This window comes from Corvus cornix, chromosome 4 (assembly GCF_000738735.6).
Source record: "Corvus cornix cornix isolate S_Up_H32 chromosome 4, ASM73873v5, whole genome shotgun sequence".
Lineage (NCBI taxonomy): Eukaryota > Metazoa > Chordata > Aves > Passeriformes > Corvidae > Corvus > Corvus cornix.
The window spans coordinates 34,801,276-34,825,741 of record NC_046334.1 but is presented as its reverse complement, the minus strand read 5'-3'; the positions used below and the strand labels follow the sequence as shown (position 1 = coordinate 34,825,741).

The window sequence follows — 24,466 nt, the reverse complement described above, 5'->3', positions numbered from 1 at the left end:
GCAGCACCCCGGGCGCACGGCGCGGCTCCTTCCCCGCCGGCACCGCGGCCGCGGGCCGCTGCCCGTGACGTCACGCCGCACCCCGTGACGCCTGCGCTCAGCGCGGAGCGGAGCCGGCCTCGCTGGACAGGGAAACGCGCTCCGTGAGGGCAGCGAGCCCGCGGCCGGGAGGTACCGGAGCGCACGTGGAACACGTTCTCCCGTCCTTCTCCTGTAGCCGTGGCGGGGCGGCAGGCGCAGCCCGCGCCTGGCTCGTGGCGGGGAGGGACACGGAGGGACGCAGGGACGGCGCGGAGCGGCCGCGCTGCCACCGTGGCACCGGCGGCGCGCGGGCTGCGCGTCCCGGCGTCCCCCGCGGGCCCGGCGGCGGCGGCGCTTCCCGCTGTCCGTGCCGAGGGCTCCACCTGCAGCCGGGCCGCGAGCGGGAGCCGAGCTCGGCCGCGCTGCCGGCACGGACGGGGGACGGAAGGAGGGAGGGCTGCGGGAATGCCGCTCGCCGTTGCTTCAAGGTGCCCTACTTGGGCTGGCAGCCGAGTGCCGTGGGGTGGTGTCATTGGAGCCCCGGGGTCACGCGTTAAGTGCTTGGTTCTGAAAGGTCGTATAGGTGCTTGCGAGTGCCTGTTGCTCCAAAGACACCCGGTTTTCCCTTCGGTTATCTATCCAGGGAACAGCAGGTCATTACTCCTGCTGCAGCTTTTTTCTCCCAAGTCCCAGCTGCAAGGAGCCTGTATGGCGTTTCTGTGTTAAAGCACAAACTGTACATTACTGCGTTGCAGGCGGGCCCTGTGCCCCACCTGTGAATGCCTGGTTGATGCACAAGGGGCTTTCTCTGTTCCAAGAACTTGCCAGGAAAAGCAGACGTGTGGGTTGGTTTCAGGCACTTGTGAATACTTTGTTAGGGAAAAGGACAGAACGTCTGCTTGTTCAGACTCTGTCACAGAGGACCAAAACCATCGTGCCGTTGCATGAGTTGGTGGTGGCCTGGTACGCTTAGTACTGTGTGCTGTTCTGGTTATCACTCATCCAGAAGGGTTTAATGGACCTCAGTGAGGCCAAGGGTAAGGTCTAAGGATTCAGACACTCTTTAGTGAGGTACTGAATAGCTTCCATATGTGTAGGAGTAACTGAATAGACCTGAAAGAGGATTCAGGTGGAGAGTGAAACAGTAAGGGGAAGTTATGAGGAGAAATGCATAAAATTATCTAATCAGAAAGCAAATTAAGAACAAAAGGAAGTACTTTCCCACAAATAATGAAACTCATTGCTTCAGGATGTTATGAAGACAGTATAATTGGGTTCAAAAAGGATTTATTCAAATGTATGGAAAAAAGATTCATTATTATTGCTTGGATTCTGCTTCCATCTCCTCAGGAAATCCCAAAACAGCTGATTGGTTTCCAGAGCTTGCAGAATAAAAGATCATTCTACAGAAGTACTTTCTTTGTGTGCACCATTCTAAACATCAAAGCTAGCTACTTCACGATCATTTTGTATTTCAAAAAGCTTTTTTTGCTTCCTTCAAAAGCAGAAACAAAAAACCCCAGGCTAGTGGTAAAACATAGTCTGACAGTATTAAACCAGTGTAAATACAATAGTTTCGAATTGTACTCAGTAACATTTGCACTGGTGGTGTCCAAGACAGATACTTTGGATGGAGTGAGACCTTGAGGCTAAATGACTTCAGCACAAAAATAGTGATTGCAAGAATAATATAATTACAACCGGTACATCGGCTTTGAATAAGCAGCTGAACGATACATTGTGGCCTTTAGGTACATAAATCACATAATTCATCCCTTGAATAGGAGTTACCATAACTCTGGTATTGGAATGCTAGGTAACGTGTGTGATTTTTGTTTTTACTAGTTCAGAAGTATTTAAGAATTAACTTTCATTTGTGGAAGCTGTGCCTAATTTAGTTCAATTGTTTATTTTTTTGATGAATAAAAAAGCAACAAATCACTAATTCTATAACCCGCTATTACAAACTGCTACAAATGGGTAAAGGCTGTGATGTTGCCAAGAATAGCAGCTATTGTCTTGCTGTACTGCACATGAAGTTTGTGGTTTATTTGCAATTTGTGAATTATTTTGAAGATGGGCAAGGTCTGTGCCATTTTTGGAGGATCCCGTGGAATAGGCAAAGCTGTGGCAGAGCTCCTGGCACAGAAGGGCTGCCGCCTGGCCATCATTGCTAGGAATCTGGACATGGCTCAGACCACTGCACGGAATCTTGGTGGTATGTATGCTGCTGTGCAGTTATCTCCTCACTGTCCCGTGCTTAGGTGACTTGCAAAAATAGCTAGTCATTAAAAACCCCTTATTGTTTAACTAGATGAAAAGGAAAATAAAGAGTGAGTAAAAAAAAAAGCTGTATTGGTACAATTTTGTTTTCACAATAGTCGTTGAGAAAGCAGGTTACCTATTTAATCTGCATTATAGGAATTTTAAGATGATTGGAATTGTTCCGGTGCGCAACAGGAAGGTGGTGTGAATTGAGTCATCCTCAGCTCCTGAACAAGCTAGAACTGAGACCAGTCTGCTCATGCTGAACTTCTGATTTCAAAAGGCAAAAAATACAAAACAAGGAATTTTCACATTATTAATTAATACAATACTTGAAAATTGTCTGTATTTAATTATTTGGGCATTAAATAGGTTCCTTAAATTATAACAAGTTCAACATCTGTTTTACAACTGAGTTGATAAATTCAGAAGAAGGTTTATGAATTATATACAGCTTTCACTGTTTATTTTGATGTTATATATATTTCAATACAGCAGGACATCTGGCACTTAGCTGTGACGTGTCCAGTGAACAAGAAGTCCAAAAGACTTTTGAGGAGATGCAGAGGAATTTGGGTCCTATTAACTACTTGGTTAATGCAGCTGGGATCAACAGGTTGGTTGCTCCTTACAAGACTATAGGTACTTAATGCTATACGAAGGCAGCTCTCTGTAAGGTGCTCTCGACCTTTGCATTTCGTAATATAGTTGCTAATGAGCACATCTGCCAACAATATTAAGTGCTTGCCAGTATTTTGTTCCTGATGGCAGTAAAATGCTAACAGATGATACAGCTTTCACTGTAGTTTCTGCATTCTGAGTTCCCCCTCTACTCTTTCTTCCATTTTTTCCCCCCAAATGGTCCAAAACAGTGCTTGATACCTCTCTGCAAAAGAGGCTCTATGGCCAGAAGCATGGGTAACTTGTTTCTTGCTGTGTTGCATTTTGAACGCTCGAATGTATAGAACCACATACACCCCCATTAATATTCTATCAACAGTCATTTTTTAAGAGTACATGTGATCAGTGGGGTTGTTTAGCGAGTTCCTTGGGGGTTTTTTGGTTTGTTTGTCAGGGATGGTTTGTTACTGAGAACCAAGACTGAAGATATGATAGCCCAGATTCACACCAACCTTTTGGGAACGATGTTGACTTGCAAAGCTGCTGTAAAGGCCATGATTCAACAACAGGGAGGTGCTATTGTCAATATAGGTAAGTTACTTGTGTAAGCCAGTAGAATTCTGTGTACTAATCTTCCAGAAATGTTTAGCAGGTGTAACATACTACATTACTTGTTGCAACTGACTTGTTTTCCTTTCCCTTGTATTTAGGCATTCTATATTTAGCATTTCTTGATGAATGCTTATTCTTTTGTGTAATTTCAGCAACTTCTAAATAGAAAACCAGCTTTTTTTCAGTAATAAACACCTCAGAGTTTATATTTTATTGAAAAAAGAATTTTGCTATTTGTACTAGTTTGAAAACACACCAGTGGGAGATTGCAAGTCAGAATTATAATTTAATAAGAAAATTAAAATAAATGCAACAGTACAAGAACACTGACAGAGTCAGGATACAGCCTGACACCCTGTTAGTCAGGGTGGTGGTAGCAGTCCAGATGAAGTGGTCCTGTTGAAGCAGTGATCCTGTGGAAGGGTCTGCTCTTCACCTGAGGGTACAGTGGTAGCTCTTGTCCTCTGGGAATCCACTAGGTAGGGCTGACTGAGGTGCTCCAAACCCCAGATTATATCCGGGTAGGAATGCTTGGTTCCTCCCCCTGGGTGGAGCATCTCACAATGGGATGATGTAATTTTATGAGTCATGCAGTGGGGCTTGATAGCCCATTAAACAGAAGACATCCCTCTGGAGAGAGTTATCAGGGATGTGTCATGGAAGAGATAAAGAACATTGCCCCACCTGGTTTTAACAGCTGGTGATAGAATAGATATTTTTGCTTACATCTTACATTGTAACCTGAGATACTATTCTTAACCAATTCTTTCAATATCTAGATCTACCAGCTGCTGGCTATTAACTAAGAATTGATAGGTACAGTCAGTTTCTTTCTTCTTTTATTTGATCAGGGGGAGGATACTTTCTCTTAGAAAGTCTTCATTTTACTCTCATGGTGCCTGTTGGTCAACATAGGTACATGGATTGTACAAAAATCACAGATACTTGGGGTTTTGCTTATCTTAGCAGGATAAAGTGCATAAAGTAATACATATTTTACTAATTTTCTTGTGACTGCATTTCTCATTCCAAGTTTAAAACTAAAATGATAAAGCTAGTACAAGGTTTCAAGTTACCCATTTAATCTTCTCTTTGATGCTTCTTTATTTTAGGGAGTATTGTAGGACTTAAAGGCAACTCTGGTCAAAGTGTGTATAGTGCTACCAAAGCAGGATTAGTTGGATTTTCACGCTCTCTTGCTAAAGAAGTAGCAAAAAAGCAAATTCGAGTCAACGTTGTTGCTCCAGGTCAGTTTTTGAGGAATTCCTGTGCTTGACTGTTGCAATTCACTAAGACTGTGGATATTTCTTGTACTCTGAAAGTAACTTAAGGCAAATTGCTATTATTTTCTTCAGCTGTGTAAGTAAATGTTTTTAATATCTTTTGTTTGTTTGTATGTTTAAAGTATAATACATTCTTTTAGAAAACTCTCAGTCTTTTTAAGGGAACACTGAGAAATTTGGAAGAGTAAGCCTACCTGTTTCTATAGAGGTTATTATTACATAATAAATGTCTTTCTTTTTTCCTTTGTTTCTTCTTCAAAACTTGCTGTCCTTGCAGATGGGAAGATTAGAACTAATTATAGACAGAGAGCTATCCTTGTCTCCAGCTAGAGAATGCTTATTTGTTATTAGAGAAACATGACAGACCATGAGAAGCTGTCATAAAAGCACCCCTGTCTCCCTGTAGTAAAAGGAGGGAGTCCTAAAAGTTATTTCTGTGAGTAAAGGCTGTGATTTCATAAGATGATCTAGTTCAAGCAAACCACCACCCTTAAGGAAAAATCCTTTCTATATAGTTTTTCCACTCATAACTGTGTACACTGCTGCTTACCTTCTGCTACCTCTGATGCCTTTCAGAGTTCTACATGAACCTGTTCAGCTTGTGAACTAGGCAGGAAAAATACTTTTGTTCTTTAGTGAGTTGAGCAGCTCTTCCACAGCCATCATAAAGGGGCAGTTTTACAGTAGAAAGCAAAAGGGAGACTTTCCCTTCTTGATGGCAGCTAGAAAGCAGGTAAGATCAGCTCTTTATGAAGCTGCACCTTGTGTGTAGAGTTGTGCAGCAGTGGGAAAGCCAAATCTCAGATAATGGAAAATTGTAAAAAATGTCCTTCAAAAATGTCAAGAAATATTCTTCAAGTGAGTGCTCTAATAGAAGTTATTCAAGCGCTGTCATAATTTCTAAAATATAACGCAAAATCACTTTCAAGGCTGAGAGGGTTTCTTGCCAGACATTTTGTGCTTGTATTTTAATTGAGAACACTTTGGTGAAATGAGTATATTTTGTCTTTCAGAAAAGTGATACTAAATATGGGTTTGGGACTGAATTTTAATTACCCTTTCTTACTTGGTTGTTTGGTGTTTGGTTTTTTTTTCTTTCATGGACTTCTGTAGATCTCTGCATTTTCATTATTGCATCACTGTTTCCAAAATTGAAAGGTATTTTATTGGTTAGATAAAAAAGTGTTCTTGGCCATCAGATGATGTGGGCTGCTTTGGAGACTTTGAAGAATGGTAGCTGGTGCTGAATCCTGGTAGTAGATTTCACTTTGTAGGATTCAGTGGGAAATCCACTAGATAAATTTAGTTGAAGGTTAGGTAACTCTTCATATATCTCTCTGCTCTTAGGCTTTATTCACACAGAGATGACAGCTCATTTGGAAGAAGATCAGTTGAAGAAAGCAATTCTCCTTGGAAGATTTGGAGAGCCTCATGAAGTTGCACAAGCCGTTGTCTTTCTTCTAGAATCTCCGTATGTTACAGGGAGTGTTCTGGTTGTAGATGGAGGCTTGCAGCTTATGACCTAAGTACTACCTTGAATAAATGACTGCTTTAATGTCATGTTGGTAACATAGAAATATATACTAAATGAAGGGAGAGGGTTGGAAAATGTTTAAAGACTGATGTACATAATTGACTTAGTCTTATTTGGTCAGAGGAGAAATTCAGCAGCAGTGAAGTGCAATGTGTATGTTTAGCTGCCTGACAGAGTCTGTTTGGTATTACAAAGTCTGTGCATGAAACAATTTGAAAAAGATCTGGTTTTGATATGGTGATAGCTTTAATAATGTGCTGATACGTTTTTAAAGCACTGTATTTTTATAAAGTCCTGTTTTCTAATTTGGGGTAGAGTGAGATTTTATTTGAATTATCATGTTACACCAAGGTTAATAAAGTGCAGAGACATGTTTAATGGGTGGCAGGTATGATTGCATCAAGTTTTTCAAGTACGGCAAAGATTGTGAACTGCATAGTTTTGCATTCTTATCAGTTATTCCCTACAAAGTAGCAAGGAGTTTCCTTTGAGCTTTGTTTGTTTGTACCTAACACTACAAAGCTAGGAACTTCTAGATCTTCAGCTTACCTGAATTGCCTTTAGGAGATTTAATTATATGCAATGTGTTTTTATAAAGACAAACCCTACTCAGTTCCATTCCTGAATGAATGTACAGCACTCAATCCAGTGGCACTTGTGTGTGGCCATGAAGGACTGTTACAGCACTGGAGCTGCTAATCCTGTCATGTTCTCAGCTTGAGCTGCACATGCACTGCTGAGCACTACAGCTGCAGACCTTGCTGCATAAGAGACTTATCAAGGACTCAGTAGATGTTTAGAACATGTATCACTTGCAGAGCACGAAGTCAAGGTGTTTTGCCCTGTATCATCATGAACACTCAGTTCAGCTGTTAATTTGATGCTCCCTCATATGTATGTACAGTCAATAAAATAGCCATTTATTTTATTCAAAGCAACGTTTGAAGCAGAGTAATTATTCTGCTGTAAATGATTCTGAGTGTTCCCGTCTTGCTGAAAACTTACCAAATGTTTGACCTCAGGCTTTTCTATTGAGCTCAAGTAATTTTTGATAATTGATGCTTTTATTATCTCTGAAGAAAAATATGAATGTGGTTCAGGACCTTCACTTCTTAGCTCTGGTGTTCATTGCATCATGATCCAGATGTTGATTCAGCTTTTGAATTACTTCCCATCTTGGCACACAGCACAGTACAGAAAGAAGAGATCTCTGTGATGATAACTGAGTCTTTAAAGTCGGAAATTTTCTTCATTTGTGCAGCTGAGATGTTTTGTCTTTGTGCCAGAAGACAGTGCATGTTCAAGCTTCTTGCAGGTATGCATTGAGAAATAATACAAGGAATACTTGTATGATCAGGAGATTTTACAGTTGGTTGTGCTACTCACTTTGGAATATAAAATACCACTGAAAGTAATCCTTCCAGGATTCCTTATTTTCCTGTTACTGCTGTTATGTGTCATATGGGTCTTTGCACCAAAAATATAATTGCTAATTATGTTTTTCCTTGATAGAAGGAATTGGCCAGAGATTACATGAATTTTTTCCAAGGGCACTGAAGGTGAGGAAGGACAGCTGGTACATTCTTACTAGTCGAATAGGAATATGTCAGTGACTTGGCTGCTGCCCATACCTATGGTTTGTATTTTACAAACAAAGCCTGTGTGACATACCTTGACCAAAAGCCAAACCTAAGAAACATGAAATAATTCCCTTGTAGTGAGTTCTGACCCTAATTTTTTTTTTTTTTTTGTTAAGGGAGTTGTTAAATAAATTATTACAATGGAATTTTTAGTTTACATTTGCAATTAAAAGCTGAAATAATGCTGTCAGAAGAATCTCAGTATGTACTGAAACTTTTTAAAGAAATTACTGTGGCATGCTATGTTTCTATTATTGCTGTTGCCACAAGACCAGACTGAAGTGTTGGTAGCTTTAAACCATACTTTTAAAAAGCTTTTTTCCCCCTTTTCTCCAGACTGGTAAATTAGAACTGAAAACTGGTTAACATAATCCTGGTTCTGTCTAGCCTGGTGTGATGTCTCGGGCAGGGGAAGAGGGGAATGTCCAGGGCGGGTGACAGAGCAGGTGTGTGTCTCCTTAGAAGACTCTGGTACCTCCCGCAGTTTGTGACTGGGATTTTTGAACCCACCAATGGGTAGCTCTGGTTGAGGCTTGCAGGCATTAAAAACAGCCCTCTGGTGCTCTCTGTGTTTTGCTTTTGATTTTGTAGACCTCTATCTTATCCTGCCTGCCTTCATTGTTTCTGTTTCATACTGAAGAAACGTATTTCTTTTAATTGTTTGTTGCTAGAGAGCTCTTTTATATCTTGTATTGTCTGTGTTAAACTTTGCTTTACTTTTCCAGTTTCTCAAGGACAGAGAAACAGATAGAACTTCTTGCAGAATTCACTGTGGATCTATTTTAAAAAAATTAAATTGTTTTATGTTTTGCTTTATGTTGTTTCCAAAAATGATAAAAGTGTTTTGCTTTTTCCTAACCTTTGCAGTTGTATTTTCAGACCAATAACTCAGTCCCTAATAATTAATGGTCAACTTGGAGTCCATTTCTTTATATCTATGTAAAGGTCTGAATATTTGTATTTTTTTCAGCATAAATTGTTCTCAAATATCTACAATGAGATTAGTTTGCTGGTTTTAACACCTGTTTCCTCAGTGAAATGGTTCTGCAGTTTTCTAATTCCTTAATCCGTTTGTTACTTTGAGTAACTTAGTGTTCCTGGAGTGCACTGTGGTGTTCAGAAACTGCTGTCTCAGAACCCTTAGAAATAGGGATTGTACTTTGCCTGTCCCAACAGAGGTGCCTGGGGTGTTCTGTTGGCACTGCACATCCTTAGGAAACAACAGCTGCTGATTCATACCCTTTGTCTTCTATCTTTAAACGGTGTACTGATATGACAACTTCTTTTGGCAGCACAGCATCTTTAATAGTTTTTGGCAAGGGAATGTGTCAGATGCCTTTTAGAATTTCAAACATGCACCATTATTAGATCTCTGTACTCTCATCTCTTTTAAGTTCCTATTTAGAAGAACTCTAAAATGTTTATCAAACATGACTTTTCCTTTGCAAAAGCAGCTCTGTATGTTTAACCTGTTGTTTTCTTGGCTTTAGAACAATTTCTGGCAGTTTGCTATGTACAGAAAAATAGAATTGGTCTTTAGTTCCCTGGACCCCTCTGGAATCCCTTCTTAAAAAACAAGTGGTCCTTCCACCCACTAAAATCACAAAAACTTGCTGTCACTTTTGCCAGCTTCCAGTCGCTTGATAACAAGGCAGGTTTCACTCAGAAGTTTCACACTGCAGTTACTTGGTATCTTTTAGAATTGGGGAGTGATAGCCCCTCATCTTCTCCCATTTGTCACTCTTTCCTCTGTAACCTCTCCTGATGTGTTGCTCTGAGGAGTAAAAGCTTCAAGTGGCCTGTAAAGGTTTTCAAGTTCCTGCATGGTATCAAAAACTGATTGTAGGGTTTTGTTCAGTCTGGGGATTTTTTTTCCTCAGTGGTCTTTCCTTCCCTGATCACTTTGCTTTTTACTTTGACCATCTGCTTCCCTTCTTTGGGCACAGTTCCTGTTCCTGAGGTGCTGGTCAGTGTCAATGCACTTCTGCAGATTTTTCCTCTGCGCTCTGACCTGTCTGTAAATGTTACATTCAGTGACTGATTCCATTTGACTCCTAAAGCTAGACTGCTGGTTTTACAAAGGTTGATGTTTAAATGCTAGGAGCTTCCACCTGCCCACAAAAATAAGTTTAATTTGAGGTGTGTATTTAAAGTTGTTGTACTGAAGTTCAGTACATTCAATCTTAATGTTGTCATTGGGCACTGAATCTTAATTTTGACTTGTCTTTTTGGCTTCACTTCAATATTTTCTTATTGTATGTTGCTTCTTTTTTATGGAAGTCTGTGGTAGTGGACTGCTGTCTTTATTAATGAACTTGGTCAATAGACTTGCAGAAATAAAAGTCACCATGAAAAAAACCCCAGTATTTGAAAACAGCGTTTTGGCTCAGGCCTTGTATGGTCCTGGGGACCACAGCCAGAGTTGGGTGGCCTTGATCAGCTGCATGAAAAAGAATATATTAAAAAAGTGATCTTGGCCTCTTCAGTGGGATATTTATCCAACATACTCATAACTGCTGTCTGTCATCACAGTTACATTGCTGGCCTTACACACCTCAGATGTCATAGCTGTGGCTACCATTGTAATGGTGTTGGTACTGATATTGTCTAATAACAGAGTTTACCTTGCTAGTTTTGGAAATTCAATCCCTATTTGATTGGATTATTTAATGTGTTGATATTTAGTTTTATGACTCTCCTATATATTTTGTATCAATATCTTACTTTTTTAATCTTCCTTCCATCATATTTCTGGTATGTCTGTTTTGTCACTGTCCTTGATTAAAAGCAGACGTTCAGGCTTTATATCTTGTGCTGCTGGCATTTATGCCAAGCTGTATATAAATGTCTGGGGGGTTTTTGCATATGGGTGTTTGCGAGTCAGACTGTGCACTTGACTGACTTACAGTGACTTCTCAATTGAATTCTGAAAACTTCAGTCCACTATCTTATCAGACATACATAGTTTCTGTGATTCCATTCCTAATGGAAGTGAGAGAATGTGCTCTTACCCATCTGATGTTTCTTCACCTGCTATGTTGCTTAAAACTCTCCTATAATCTCTTAAGTACCAACATCTTTTTGCTTTTTTTTTCTCTTTAACAGAGTATTTTATGGATTCCCACTACTCCATGTTTCTGCAGTTTCTAAAGAATCTGTAGTCCTCTTCCTAGAATTGTTTTTTCAGATATGCATTGAAGCTTCACCTCATCCACCTGGTTGTGGGAGCATTTCAAGAAGGCTGCAGTGCAAGTCTGGTCTTTAATTTACTCTGTTTTATTCCAGATCTTTTCTCCTACCCCACCCCATGTCACTGGTTTCTACATGGCTTTTCAGTACTACCACAGAATTTCTAAAGAGACCATCAAGGCATGTTTTGAGGGTGACTGCTTTTGCAGCTGTCATTTAATTCAGCATGCAGTCCTCTTACACAGCAACCCCCTTTCTGACTCACCCATAATTATTGCTTTGAGTTTTTACTCAGCGGGGTTCCTGCTTCAGAGAGGATATCCTTGCTAAAAGAAGGTTGTGTACTGCAGTATTTACTCATTTCTGTGACCTGCCTTGTCATTGCCAAGTTAGGAAACCTAAAATTGTTCTTCTGTTGGCTTTGAGTTGGATTCAGTTCAAAGTTCATAGGTAGTGAGATTTGCATGTTCTGGGGTTTAGTTGAAGCATATTGCAGACCTAGAAAGTTAATTGTTTTGTATGTCTTCTCTGCATTTTTCTAATGTTTGGGAAAATGATGGATTACTCTTGTTCATCTTTTGTCCTGGGGAGGTCATTGGAGCCTTACTTCTGCTTGTCTCTAAAGAAATATGTTTGTAGCTTAGGACTTGCTGTAGTGACCTCACTGTCTAACACAGTCTCCTCTTGCTCTTCAGGCATCTGTTGCAGTTGATGGGCTGTACAGGGCTCTGAGCAACCTCGTCTAGTGGGAGGTGTCCCTGCCCACGGCAGGGGGCTGGGAACTAGATAATCTTTAGGGTTCCTTCCAACCCAAACCATCTGTGATTCTGTGATTACTGTCAGTAAAAGTTTGTAGCAGGACACATAAACTATTCATGAGGTGGTTCTGGTTTGGGATTTTTAAAAAATATTGCAGCTGTAAGGAGGAGCTCTGGTGGAGAACAGCTTTTGCAGACTAAGGTAATGGAAGTATATAATTTGGCTGAGTTGGTGCATGCTGAGTGAGTTAGGGTTGTATCCCGTGAAAAGATTTCATTGTGGCCTCCTGAGGGCACTCTATCCTAAGGCATTATTGTGTTAGTAATGTCTCGGTGAGTAAAGCTGTGTTGTTTTAGGGAAGTGGAGTTGCCTGTGTAGATGCAAAGCTGATGGCTGGCATCCCTGTTACTTGTTTTGTAAAACCCAGTTCCATATAACCTGAGCTGCTGGAGGTTGTAAAGCATGACTTTTAAAGATGGAATGGATTTCAAACTGAGATCAGTAAAATTTAGATAGAAACTGGATATCTAAATCCCAGCTTGCAAAATCTCTTTGTTACATTATTAACTACAGTTAAAACATACATTGTAATGATTATTTATTGCTGTAGGACAAATTTTCCTACTTTGATGCGTTGCACAGTGTGAGAGAGAGGTTGTCTTGCATGACACTGGAAGATATATTGTCCATTGCAGTTATGTGACTTTTTTTCTGGAGGCAACAGTGTAGTTGATTTAAGTAAAGCAAAATGAACTCTTCAAGGTCAGGTGCACCCACTTGATTCAGTTAATCAATATTTGAAAAGACTGGTCAAGTATAGTTGTGGAGAGAAGTCATTGGGTGTGCTTAGTGCCTGAAGAAGTAAGAACTCTAAGTCCCAAGTCATATTTGATTTTCACACACACATTGTGTTCAATTTCAGATCATACGCTAAAGGCTCCTTTTTGCTGTAGATATGTCTCTTAGTAAAAAATGCTGCCTGTACCTTGCCAGACATCTTTGGGTCAGCATGCCTATAATCACAACTGTTCTGGTATTTTTATGGTTTTATTTTTTATGTTAACAGCTCCTCTCTGTTAAAGTCTGGGATATTTTTTGTTCATTGTATATAACAAAATTGCCAGTTTGAGTTTGTCGGCACCAAATGCAGTGAGACATCATCCAAGTAGAAGCCACCAAAGCTTAACTTGGTATCATTACACACACATTAGGGCAGTGGGAGCATGGGGGGCAGATGTCACAGAGCAAATGGAGTTGTGTGGATGTTCCTCAACATTTCCCAGGCTGCTGGTACTGAAGTGCCCCTTGCATGTGTAGCATGCTGATGGGTTTGAAATCGCTGCATGATTTAAAAGAAATTGTTTAAGAATAACTGCAAACCGATTGTATGGTATTGCTGAAGCTTGTTAGTGAAGCAGTTTGATGTTCTGGGAATTCTAACTTGCAGATCTCCCAGCTCGGTATTTCTAATGCTGAATGCACTAAACTATATGTTCCAGGTCTGTGCTGGAGGCTGTACTCTCGACACCTGTATGCCCATGACCTGTTAAAAGCTCTCAGTTGCAGTGTTTTTAATTCTCCTCTCAATATGACCTTTTATCCCGCTTTTTCAGATAGTTGGTAAATTTCTACTGAAAACTTCCTGCAACTTCAGAGAAAAGAAGGAATACAGTAATTTCTCGTGGTTTTTTTAGATGTCATTTAGTGTGCATGTATGATTTTTGATGGTGAGATGTCCCTGCCAGCAGCAGACTGGAACTGCATCCATTCTCTGCAGGCTCTTGTAACTCTGTTGTTGGAAGGCATATACAGAATGGAGAGTAATTTTATAGCTCACCATAATTTTCAGGACACCAACATGGAGATGTCCTTAATTTGCAATAGATTACAGGTGTGTTGCCTGGTGTATAGAAAGTCTTCTCGTATTTCCAGCACCTTTCTAGTAGCTCAGATAGGTCCTGTGTTTGGCAATCTGGGTTTTGTACTCTCAGTTCTCTAGAAATACTCTGTGATGTCTGGGCCAAGAGTTGTCCAAAAAAGTGACAATATGTTTCCCTGAAACGACGTTGTTAAATACATAGGGAAAAAGTCCTACCATAATCCATTCAGTGTGATGAGATTTGTAGAGCTCCTTCTTCAAGTGTTGTAATCATTCTGTGCAGTGGCCATGTACTGTTATTTTTTTCTGCTTTCTTGTTCTGCAGCTGTTCCTGGACGATTTATGCTACTACAGAACTAGAAAGTGATAGCAGTTACATACTTGGCCCAGGGTTACCTGTTGCACTGCAGTTGTTTTATAAAGCACAACATTTCTCCTTCTAGGTGGTGTTGAACTGAAGTTCATTTGTCTCCATCTGTATGGCTGCTGAAGTCACCGCTGTACAGGTACTGCTGCTCATAGTCTGGCTTTTTTGCTCTAGACGTGACTGAGCATTATGTTCCAAACACATTTTTAGTAGAGATACAGTGCAGTATTAGATAATTTTATGCTTTAATCACTTCTGTTAAAGGATGCAAACTGGCTTAATTTTGAGTTGCAAGCTTTAAGACAAGTCAAAGAATACTGTGTGATGTCTGGAATACATTGTAAATTCCTTGGGGCAGGAATTGTGTTTCCATCTGCCTGATGTGTTTTACATGCTCATATTTCTGTTCAAACAGAAAATCTGTGCAGAGGGAAGGCCATTTCTTTTAGTCAGTTCAGGAGAATGAGATAAATGTCAGTAAATTCTACCCCTTGCATGTACATTTGAATTGTGAGGGAGTGAATTAGCCAACATGCATAATCGAAGCAGGCATTTCTAGTCCTGCATTAGTTTGTAGTGCATGGTGTGGGTTTGGCAGCTGGGTCATGCAGCCAGAGCATGCAGCTGATCCCCTCAGCATCATGGCATGTTGGATAATGTGAGCTCATGAAGTAATTACATATGAAATCTGTTTGGGCTACTTGCAGAGGTGAGGATGTAGCTGTCCAGATGTGGGGGATCAAGGCATTTCTTAGCATACACCCTAAGTGAATTAAAATAGACTTTGAAAGTGCTGATAAAGAAAGAAACAATGATTTATAAGCTGGGGTTTCAAGCTGGACTGGTTTTGACCCCCAACCACCAGCTGGCTGTGGTGGAAGAAAATTGTGTATGTTAACTAATTGTTGCTGTTGCCTCCAAGCTGCAGGATAAAGGCACTGTGTGCTAAGGTGCACCACCAGCTGGAAAAACCTTAATGCATGTGGAATTTTGCACCTCACTGCTGATACTCTTGACAGAGGTTTCTGTCATCATCCTGCTCATCGTTGCATTGAGTCTTTGATTGCTATGAATATGCTTGGACTGATGAGCTTCCTAAATAATTTGAAGTCTTCCCATACCTAAACTGGAAGTCTTGTAAAAAGTCAAGGCTCCTTTTTTTAGTCTTAAAAAATGACAAAAATACACTGTCAGGTCATACAAACTATCTTTGGACTATGTGGAAGGAGATTAAACTTCTTAAAGTTACTTTGATGCTTCCAAGAATTTTTGTTTTTTGGCTTGAGAAGTTCATTTGCTTATGCCACGCTTCTATCTCTGACTTTGTAAGGCCAAACAGTCCCAGTAACTAAGTAACAGAACAGCTGAATGTTTTCATAAAAACAGTGTTGCTGCTTAGAGATGTGATTTACTACTTAAGTGTGTCTCTACATATATACAGAGGCAAAAAGTGATGATGACCTCATCTTCAACAAGCTCAAAAAGCAGTCTCAGTATTTTAGTCCCCAAGCCAAACGTACTGTGAGCAGACACAACTCCAGTGACTTCAGCTGCAGTATTGCCATTAATGTCAGTGCTCACTTAATTGCTGACAAAAGCCTGTTTGTAGTGATCAGTGCTTGAAATGTAAACCCAAAAGAAAAAAATGGATCATCTTGCCTCTTTCCTGGTATCTTCACATTGAAAAAAGGAGAAACTAGTTAATAGTCAGGATTTTATAAGTAATTTTTTTTTTAAATTTTGATATTGTCTTGTTATCAGGCTCTTAAATGAATTTAATAGTGCTTAAACCATGCCCTTTACTTAGAATCAGGTGTGATGACATATTGCAATTATTAGAAACACAAACCAGACCTGCATATTTTCTAACGTATTAAAAAAAAAGTATCTTCCAGTTCTTCTATTTGGCAAAAGTTTCTCAGAATTTATGAGTAATGTTCCTCTGTTCTGTTCAAACAAGATTCCAGGTCACAAGCAGACTATTCTGATAAACTGTAGTTTTTAGATGCTGCATATAGGCCTCATTTATCTGTATTCATAATATTTAAAATTTAAATAATATTTAAAATCTTACATTTGCATGCTTGTACTGTAACAGTTATTAATCTTTACCAGAAAGAAAAAATTCTATTTGTGTAATATTTATTGATGTTAAACCCACATTATATCAGCACAACAGTCCAAAGTAATGATAATACATTTTTTATAAATACAAATAAAAGGTGGCAAAATAATGCTAGTGAAGCTAAACTAAAAAGTAAATTAGCATGTCACAGTTGAGGAAAATTTGGCAAAAGATATGACATACTTCTAGAATAAAATCAGATTATTCCCACCTGACAGACTATGACATTAATCTAGATTAACCATCCCCATTACTAGTCATATCTTGCACCAGAATAGTACTACCTTGTGTGCTAAAGTTTATTAGTCACTAAAAAACGAAACAAACTTTGTGTACTTACAAAGCAATACACGTATAGCAGTAATGCAATATATGGTGTACACAATTACAAAATTAAAAAAAAAACAACAAACAAAACCCTAAGTACAGGACTTCTGAATAAATGAGCTGAGATAAAAGATTTCAACACTTTTATTATAAATAATGAAAGATACCATATATGTGCTTCATATAAGGAATACAGTGTTTTCCTTTCCTAGCCAAGTATCATAGCTCGTACCATCAAACACTCATTTTCCTTGTCAGGCCTAGTAATTCTTCCATCCATTCTTCGTCCCTCCCTTTCAACTTAAATTCATTTGGTTCTAATTTAAAACTACCTAGTCAGGTGTGACTTAAGTGGGGCTCCACTTCCATGTGGATTTGCCTTGCATTCTGAAAGCAGCCTTCAGGAATTTCACCTATGGTGCACAGACTCTACCCCTTAAAAGAGTTGTCATTTGCCTGCAGTCAGGAGAAGGAAAAAATAAAATCTACCAGAGACATGTTATGTTAAGAAGAAAAAACAAAAAGGAGCAAATTGGATGTTTTTGCCTATCTTCATTTTCTACTTCCTCAGATTTGCAAACCTATCACCTGTGGTGTATACTCGTCACTTAAATCCGTATTGCAGTTTCAACCCATTTTTCACTTACTATACATTTCTAAAATCCTCATACATATTACACAAGCTTTAAACAGTCAAACATCCCATAAATACACTCCCTAGTTTTCAGCTCACCTTAGAATTTCAGAATCTTGAATGGCAGCATTACAAGGTTACAGACTGCTGTCGGAAAATCCAGAGTTTCAACCTCTTGCCCAGTCCCCCTCCCACCCCTTTGCAGTAACTCACTGCACTGGTTCAAACTGTCAGCATTTTTTCCCCATCTAGTTACCAATTTCTAATCTGGAGTAGATTGTTACTATGTGTCAGCTCTTCTTTGTTCTGCAGAAGTTAAATTACTTCTGCTTAGACTGCCATTGCTGTACATTTGTAAATAAGCCTCCTCCTAGATGGTAAAAAGGAAAAACACAAATGAATTGAAAGTTAGGATGTTGATGTCCAAACTAACAGCATTGAAAGAAAGATTTTTTTTTCATTGTTGTATAGAAAGCAGTTTGCAGAGATACAGCATTTGCTTGCATTTCTTTTCCTTGTCCCTTCCTGTTTTATAATATTGCACTTGTTCATCGTAGCTGTCAGAATATGTAGCCATTTTAGAACTGTTGGTAAGCCTTGAAGAAAACATCTTGCACCATTAAGATTGTGTAGCATCTACTTACTGCTTATGAAGGTATGTAGTGAAAAATCTTTCTCTCTGATGCATTTTGGCCTCTATGAAAAGGCTTATGAAGCAACAAAGGTTAAGGAACTGGTGAGTGTGATTTGTTGTGCAATGTGTACATTTCTATTAATAATCTATCTATTCTTCTAATTTGGTATAATGAATAAGGAATATATGGTTAGTGTGTTTGTTGTTTATCTTTTGTACATGAAGGTGTCTGCCCTTGCATAAAGTGACATCGGAGTATCATTGGTCAAGGCAATGGCTTTCAGTGTTTCTGCTTTGAAAGAAAATGATGGAAGCGGCAGTTGAATCTACAGATCATCGCTCTCTACCAGGCCAGGCTGCATTGTCAGGTGGACTGGATTTGCTTCTGGCTGGAAAGCTGCTTTGATGTCTAGTCCTTGGTCACAGAGAGCAGCGTATCGGCTGGCTGAGGGCCGCACCTTCTTTGGCTTGGTCTGCTGAGGGGGTTGTTGCCACTGAGCTGTAGATTAAAAAGGAAAGAAAAAGTGTTAGCCTTCCTGAGCCATGCACCAAAGTGTGCCAGATGCTCAGTCAACCCTTTGTGAAGGAGATACTAATTTCTGAGAAGCAGAAAAGCATTATATCAAAGGTAATTTTGTTTAATTTCTTGGCATTGTTGTTTTGTTTTGTTTTTTTCTCAGCATCTAGTTTCACCTTCAAATGTGGTAAGTAAATACAACAGTCTGTGTTACTTTTGGCATTGTTTTCTACATTTCCTTGTGCCACTGGGAAGGGTGACAGCAAGGAGGTTGTTCTTGTGTAATCATATTACAGTAACAGGCCTGTTCTAGGGTTAGTTGTTGCATATAAAAGGAAATGATCTGGTTGCTGTTGCCACCTCTTGTAAGCTGAAGAATGCTGAGCCGAGTCTCTAATTCACAATTCCCACTTCCACCACCAGCCCAGAAACCATCCTTTATCAGTCTCTCCCCTTCCCCCTCCCCCTTAATCTTTGCTATGAGAAGACTGGTAAGAGATACTTCTTTAAGAAAACATTCACTATGTAAGACACTGCTTTGGAACAAACTGAGTAATTAAGCAGAAAGCCATAAAAACATCTACTGTACTTTTGGTAGCTGTCACAGGTGTATTACAGACTAATGTACAAAAGAATACAAAAGGTTAGGGAAGTGCCAGCAAAACAACAGTAATAATGATCCACAAAAATCATATAATCATGCCGTTATCTGTTGTTAATTAGCTATATTTAATGTACTAAGCAAAACCAGAAAGCATGCAAGCTTGTTTGGCTTTAGGTGTCTGAAAGATGGTAAAATATACTTTGACAGAGCATTTGTTGTCTTGAAGTGGATGTTTACTATTGAGGAGAAACTATAAACAAAAGAAAGAGAGACCAATGTAAACCATTCTGTAAACAACCCAAAACTTATAGAACTGTTGCTTTTGAGGGGATTAATATGATCACAAAAATTGAAGCCACTTACTATAAACATCCAACCTGGCAGTGCAAGACACAATCCCAGCCTCATTCTTAGCTGAAACAGTGTACCAGCCAGCATCCTCCTTTGTAGCTCCCTGAATAAGCAGGCAAATGTAGCCGTAGTTATCCTGGTGCATGCTAATCAAAAGAAAAGTAGAAAATTACTGTTTAAATCACAAACCAGTGTAGACTATCTTAAAATGGCATTATAAACAGACCCAATCTTAGTTACAGATTGATTATAGTCCAATTTTAATTAAAATTTTAATTAAAATGGAACTTCCTCTGAAATTAGCAAGTAGAAAATAAAGCCTTGCATATGCTTGACGATTTGGCAGTTTAATATCCTGTATTGAAAACTAAGAAGAAAAAACATATGAAGTAACTTTTCTTTCACAGTTATGGATTAAGACATCTGGAGTAGCAGGAACACCAGATCTTACCCAGACTTTTTGTGGAAAGGATAAAGAAACTTGAGGAAGATCTTAAAATATAAAATATCGAATCTTAGTTGCTTAACTGTGCAGCAGAATTATGAAGCGGTTTCTGCTGAAAAGCACATAGCATTCCTTTGGAACCTTGATTTTCACTAGCAAATTTCTGTAGCCTTGGTTCTGGAAGAGCAAAACTACTTCTCTCGCTTAGAGTGCAAAGGTAGTTGTGTAAGTCTAAAGATGGAAAACAAGTAATGTTTTATTTCTGGTTCAGCCACCAGGCTGGCTGCAAGTTTGAGTAAATGTCATAAATTATTACAATCACTAGTTAATATTTATGAGATGCCCTTTACACAAAGGGTTCATGTGACCTTTTAGGTTTTTATTTGTTTTACAGGATAAATCATCATTGAAATTACACATGGGGAGATTATTCTAAGTCAGTCTAACCTCACTCGGTCAGTGTTGTATGTGAGTGACTCATTCTCTTTCTTCCAAAATATCTGAGGAGATGGCTCCCCTGAGATTCGACACTCCAGTCGCACTGGGAATCCCTCAGTCACACCTGTGTTTTGTAGCTTCTCTATAAACACAGGTGCTTTTTGTACTTCCTTAGCTGTGAAAATAAAGATTGCAGTTATGTTGACATTTTCTATGAAAACATAGCCTTTCTTTCAGCAGTGTGCTAAAAAGAATCACGAAAGACCTAAGTGGCAGGAAACCTAAGCACTGTCTTCATTAATCACAAAGTTCAGTCCTGGTTCCTCTGAAGAAAACAGTCCCATCATTATTTTAATAGGGGGAAAAGCGAGTGCTAAAAAGCTGATTCTTCTCTAAAACAATTGAAATGTAGAGCATGACAACTAGATAAACTGGCTGCACTATGCTTGGTAAAATGTGCTCCTTCATATTCCACAAAAGTATGAACTTTTAACTGAAGAAGGAACTGCTCTACCAGAAGTCTGAAGTCTACCAGAAGGCATTAGTCTGATGTGCTGTGAGATGCACAAACCGTATCCCACTGGTTGCCCAGGGGTAGGTGTGCGTCTGCACAGATTGTCATTACAAAGAAACATCCAGGGAAATAGTCTGGTTTGTGGCCTCAAGGCCAGCAGCCCCCTTTTATTAACTGTGTGCACAGACATTACACACCAGTCCACTTATGCCACAACACAACGTGAATAGGTCACCTATAAATATACCATACTTCTGTTACTGCCAGGTTTCTTTTTCTTACCCCCCACTCCTCAATGTGTCATTTGACATCACTCATGTTTTCTTTTTTTACACTATCCTGGCAATGCTCAGTCTGAAAGCTTAGCATGAAGATGTTACCTGCAACAGTGAGCTCCAGGCTGAATGAATTTTCACCAGCTCGATTGCTGGCAATGCACGTGTAGATTCCAGCATCTCTGGATGTGACCGGTTCTATGATCAAGGAGTGCACCCCATTCTCTCGCACCAACATTTTGTGAGAGCTGTCAGGGCGAATTGGTCTGCCATTAAGTTGCCAGCTTAAGTCTGGAGTTGGTAATCCACTAACCTTGAGTGTAAAGAGAGTAGTGGGAAATTGTTTCAGCCACATGAAACACTAGAGGAGTCCTGACTTGTTACTTCAGGGAAGTTTGGTTTGGTTTGCTACTGCAAGTGTACCAAAAGATTTAAAGATCTAATTCTGTCCTGATTTACACACTGAGTCAGTTGCAGTCATTTACTTACTTTCTGGCCAACTCCCTGAATTCCATGATGTCTTACGGGTGCGACTGAAAAAAGATCAGTGTTTAGATAGGCTAGAAGCTAAATAACAATATGTTGCAAAACAAAAGGCAGGGTGACACCTTTTGTCTTTTTTATTGTTTGTTCTTCAGGTGGAATGAGAAGATACTCCTTTCTAGATTAACTTATGGTTGGAAAACTTGCAGACAAAAAGATGTTAGCTGACTAACTACTGGTCTCCAAAGTTCCATTCCACTGAGGTGTGTGCCCCAGTGACAGCACCACCTGCACTAGTTAATGCTTGGTCTGTGTGAACAAGTCTTGTACTTTTGAAAGCCATGCCACTTGCTGTGGGGACTGCTTTAGAGCAAACAGCTTCTCCCAAATAGGTCAGCATAAAGTAAACAGAAGTCACCTAAGCCTGAATTATTTCTGCTCAGCAGAGTAATAAATCAGGTTTATACTGTTTGAAACTTTTAATGGGGGTTCAAAACTCAAGTAGTAAAAGGACTTAAAATGTAGAAACACATTGTCTTTATAGTGTGTGCTGCTTCCCTCCACACCCCAGCAGAGCTGCATTCTATAAATCAGTTTACTGTGAGCTCTTAAGATTTGCCCGAAGCACTTTCATTGGAGGGGAGGCAAACTTTTATTGTCCACTTACTCACTCATAAGCAATGAGATTAATTACCCTACTAACAGGGCCGAAACTGCCAATAGGCAAAATAGCTTTGAAAAGAAGCCAATGTGGTTTTTGAGTCAGCTGATGTTATCAAAAGGCTGCTGCTACCCTTTGCATGACACTTGCCTTGCAGTCCATCCTGCATAGTTTTCCTTCTTGAACAGTCAGGTCTCCAGGAGCCTGCAGAAAATGAGGCCGGAAGAATCGTTCCTGAATTGGTTCATTTTCATCACCACTGTCCCTTGATCGAGATCGTGGTCTTAAAATAACATGAAATAAAGGTAAATTATTTTTTTTCTCTGCTAAATCAGAAGAACCATAATCACTTATAAGACTGATTTGAATTTTAAACCACTTCTTTGACCTGTACCATAATCACCCCATATTTACACAAGTGCTCTGGTAGCAATTGGCCCAGATTGAGTTAATTATGACACTGCAGTTATTTAAGTACTTTCATTTAATTGACATGTTGTGACAAACTATGACCTATAAGACAATATTGCTACAGAATAATTGCTTGTAATATTAATTCATTTTATAAATTATAGTATTTTTGCTCAGTCTTTAAATCACTGAAATACAAATAAAACAAGTTGGCAGGCCGTGGCATGTAGCTTCAGTTCCCCATTTCTAGTGTCCTGTGTATTTAATCCCTTCACTGCTGCTGATTACACCAGAAAGTACATGGACTGTTCATTAATCACGGTTCCCTTTCAGAAAATAACAGTAGCTAAAACCTAACTCATCTCAATTGAGAAGAGACTTCTCACATCAGGCTTATCTTCTCTTGTTCTGCACTAGTGAAGACTGTACAGAAAATTCGGTGTATTAAGTTGCTGTGGATATATACATTCCTCAGTTAACGTGGTTTTTTTATGAGATATTCTTGAATATTTTCAACTCCACCAAACTGTGGAGTTGAAACAATGAGAATTTCAATTGTGAGCAATAGGAAGAATAACTTTGGTTGCTGATTCTTTTTTATAAAGGTACCATAAACAGTTTGATAAGTAATAAAAAGGAAAGAAAAATAACTCCTGTCCCCATACACAGTATCAATCACCTTAAGCTTCGGTATCATTTAATCAATTTTCAGCATTGGCTATTCTTGCCCATTAATTTAATCCATCAAATCTTTTTCTAAGGGGTTCCTCATTTAACTAGATTTTTGTTTCCATTGAAATTAGATTATTCCATTTGTGTGATTTAGTAGTCAAAGAATCTTGAAACAAAATTTTATATCCATTTTTGTCCTTGCCTAATCAGCTCCAGTGGGTTCCATTCTGGAGCCAGCTGCTGCCTACAGTAACGTCCTGTGTAAAGGAAGAGGAGCTACTCAAATATCCTCCAAAGACCACTTTTATCAATGACACATTACAGTGAAATTCTCTTTTCTGAATCCCATATTCTGTTAACTCTTGCCAGTGTTTCTCTTTTGGCAGCTGTTTGCAGTGTCCATGCTGCAGTAAAGGTGCCTATATGCGTTTTCTACTGCCCAAGGGCATTTCTCTAGGTTAAAATAGTTCACAACAAAAGAGCTTAAAACCCTCAGTGGTTACACTTGGAAAACAAGATGCTGTACTACTGCATGGAAGATAAACACTCCAGCTGCACGCTCTGCTGAGGCTGCGGTTAATTAGAGTTGCTTGAGTTTGATTTATTTTGTCCTGCTCTGTTGTTGCCCTTTTCTCTGCTATTGCTCTGTTTGAATTGGCCAGGCATCACCTGTGCTACAGTAGTCTCTCTTATTAATAGTTAAATGTTGACTTTTTAATGATCACCACAGTTTTCCCACAGCTATAACTAAAGGCAAATGGAGGGGCTGGGGCATGGACCAGATATCTGGTCCATACTGCTAAATAATGTAGGGCTGGATACTGAAATGGGAAACACAGACTGACATCCCTGCACACCCTAAGAGCTTATGTAACTCTTCAGGTGCCTAAATCCATGTCTGAAGCACCTCACAGTTTTTGCCACTTGAACATGTCAAAAGCTCCTTTTCAGTAGCTCCAACACTGCAGCTCATAAGCAACTGAGCTTTAGTTGGTGAGCTCCTAATCAGTTTTGCAGACACAGATGCCTCATGCAGGTAGATGGGATGGAAGATGGAGAGCAACAAGGAAAAACTGTACTGATATCGTTTGGTAATGAGTTCTGCAAGACCAACTAGAAATGTGAATGTATCTAGTCAAGTGAGTGCTGCACAGTGCAAGCAACTTGTGCAAAATCTGCCTCCACATTATTGATAAGTATCCAAC

General features: G+C 39.5%; 2 protein-coding genes across 11 annotated transcripts in view; one reads left to right on the top strand and one right to left on the bottom strand.

Annotated features, from left to right (window-relative positions):
• The first annotated feature begins 82 nt into the window (after positions 1-82).
• CBR4 (carbonyl reductase 4) lies at positions 83-16,714 on the top strand. 4 transcript variants are annotated; one of them, XR_005601876.1, is made up of 7 exons: positions 83-171; positions 2,098-2,239; positions 2,782-2,902; positions 3,362-3,498; positions 4,632-4,766; positions 6,150-7,651; positions 14,247-16,633. XR_005601876.1 is itself a non-coding variant. In XM_039551675.1 (6 exons), exons 2-6 carry the CDS (start codon positions 2,098-2,100, stop codon positions 6,326-6,328), a joined length of 711 nt encoding a protein of 236 aa, XP_039407609.1. In that variant the 5' UTR covers positions 83-171; the 3' UTR covers positions 6,329-16,714. The 4 variants fall into 4 exon arrangements, 3 of the variants coding, with proteins under 3 accessions (XP_039407609.1, XP_039407608.1, XP_010399711.2); XM_039551675.1 differs by having other exon boundaries at positions 2,785-2,902; positions 6,150-16,714; XM_039551674.1 differs by having other exon boundaries at positions 6,150-16,714.
• The window catches only part of PALLD (palladin, cytoskeletal associated protein), a 192,849-nt gene continuing 184,739 nt past the window's right edge, over positions 16,357-24,466 (bottom strand). For all 7 annotated transcript variants that reach the window (XM_010401411.4, XM_010401415.4, XM_010401414.4 and 4 more), the window contains 5 exons: positions 22,329-22,461; positions 21,140-21,347; positions 20,255-20,420; positions 19,375-19,508; positions 16,357-18,389 (listed from right to left, as the gene is read on the bottom strand). In XM_010401411.4, the coding sequence (XP_010399713.1) occupies positions 18,217-18,389; positions 19,375-19,508; positions 20,255-20,420; positions 21,140-21,347; positions 22,329-22,461 (814 nt within the window). In that variant the 3' untranslated portion in view covers positions 16,357-18,216. The remainder of the gene's footprint in view (positions 18,390-19,374; positions 19,509-20,254; positions 20,421-21,139; positions 21,348-22,328; positions 22,462-24,466) is intronic.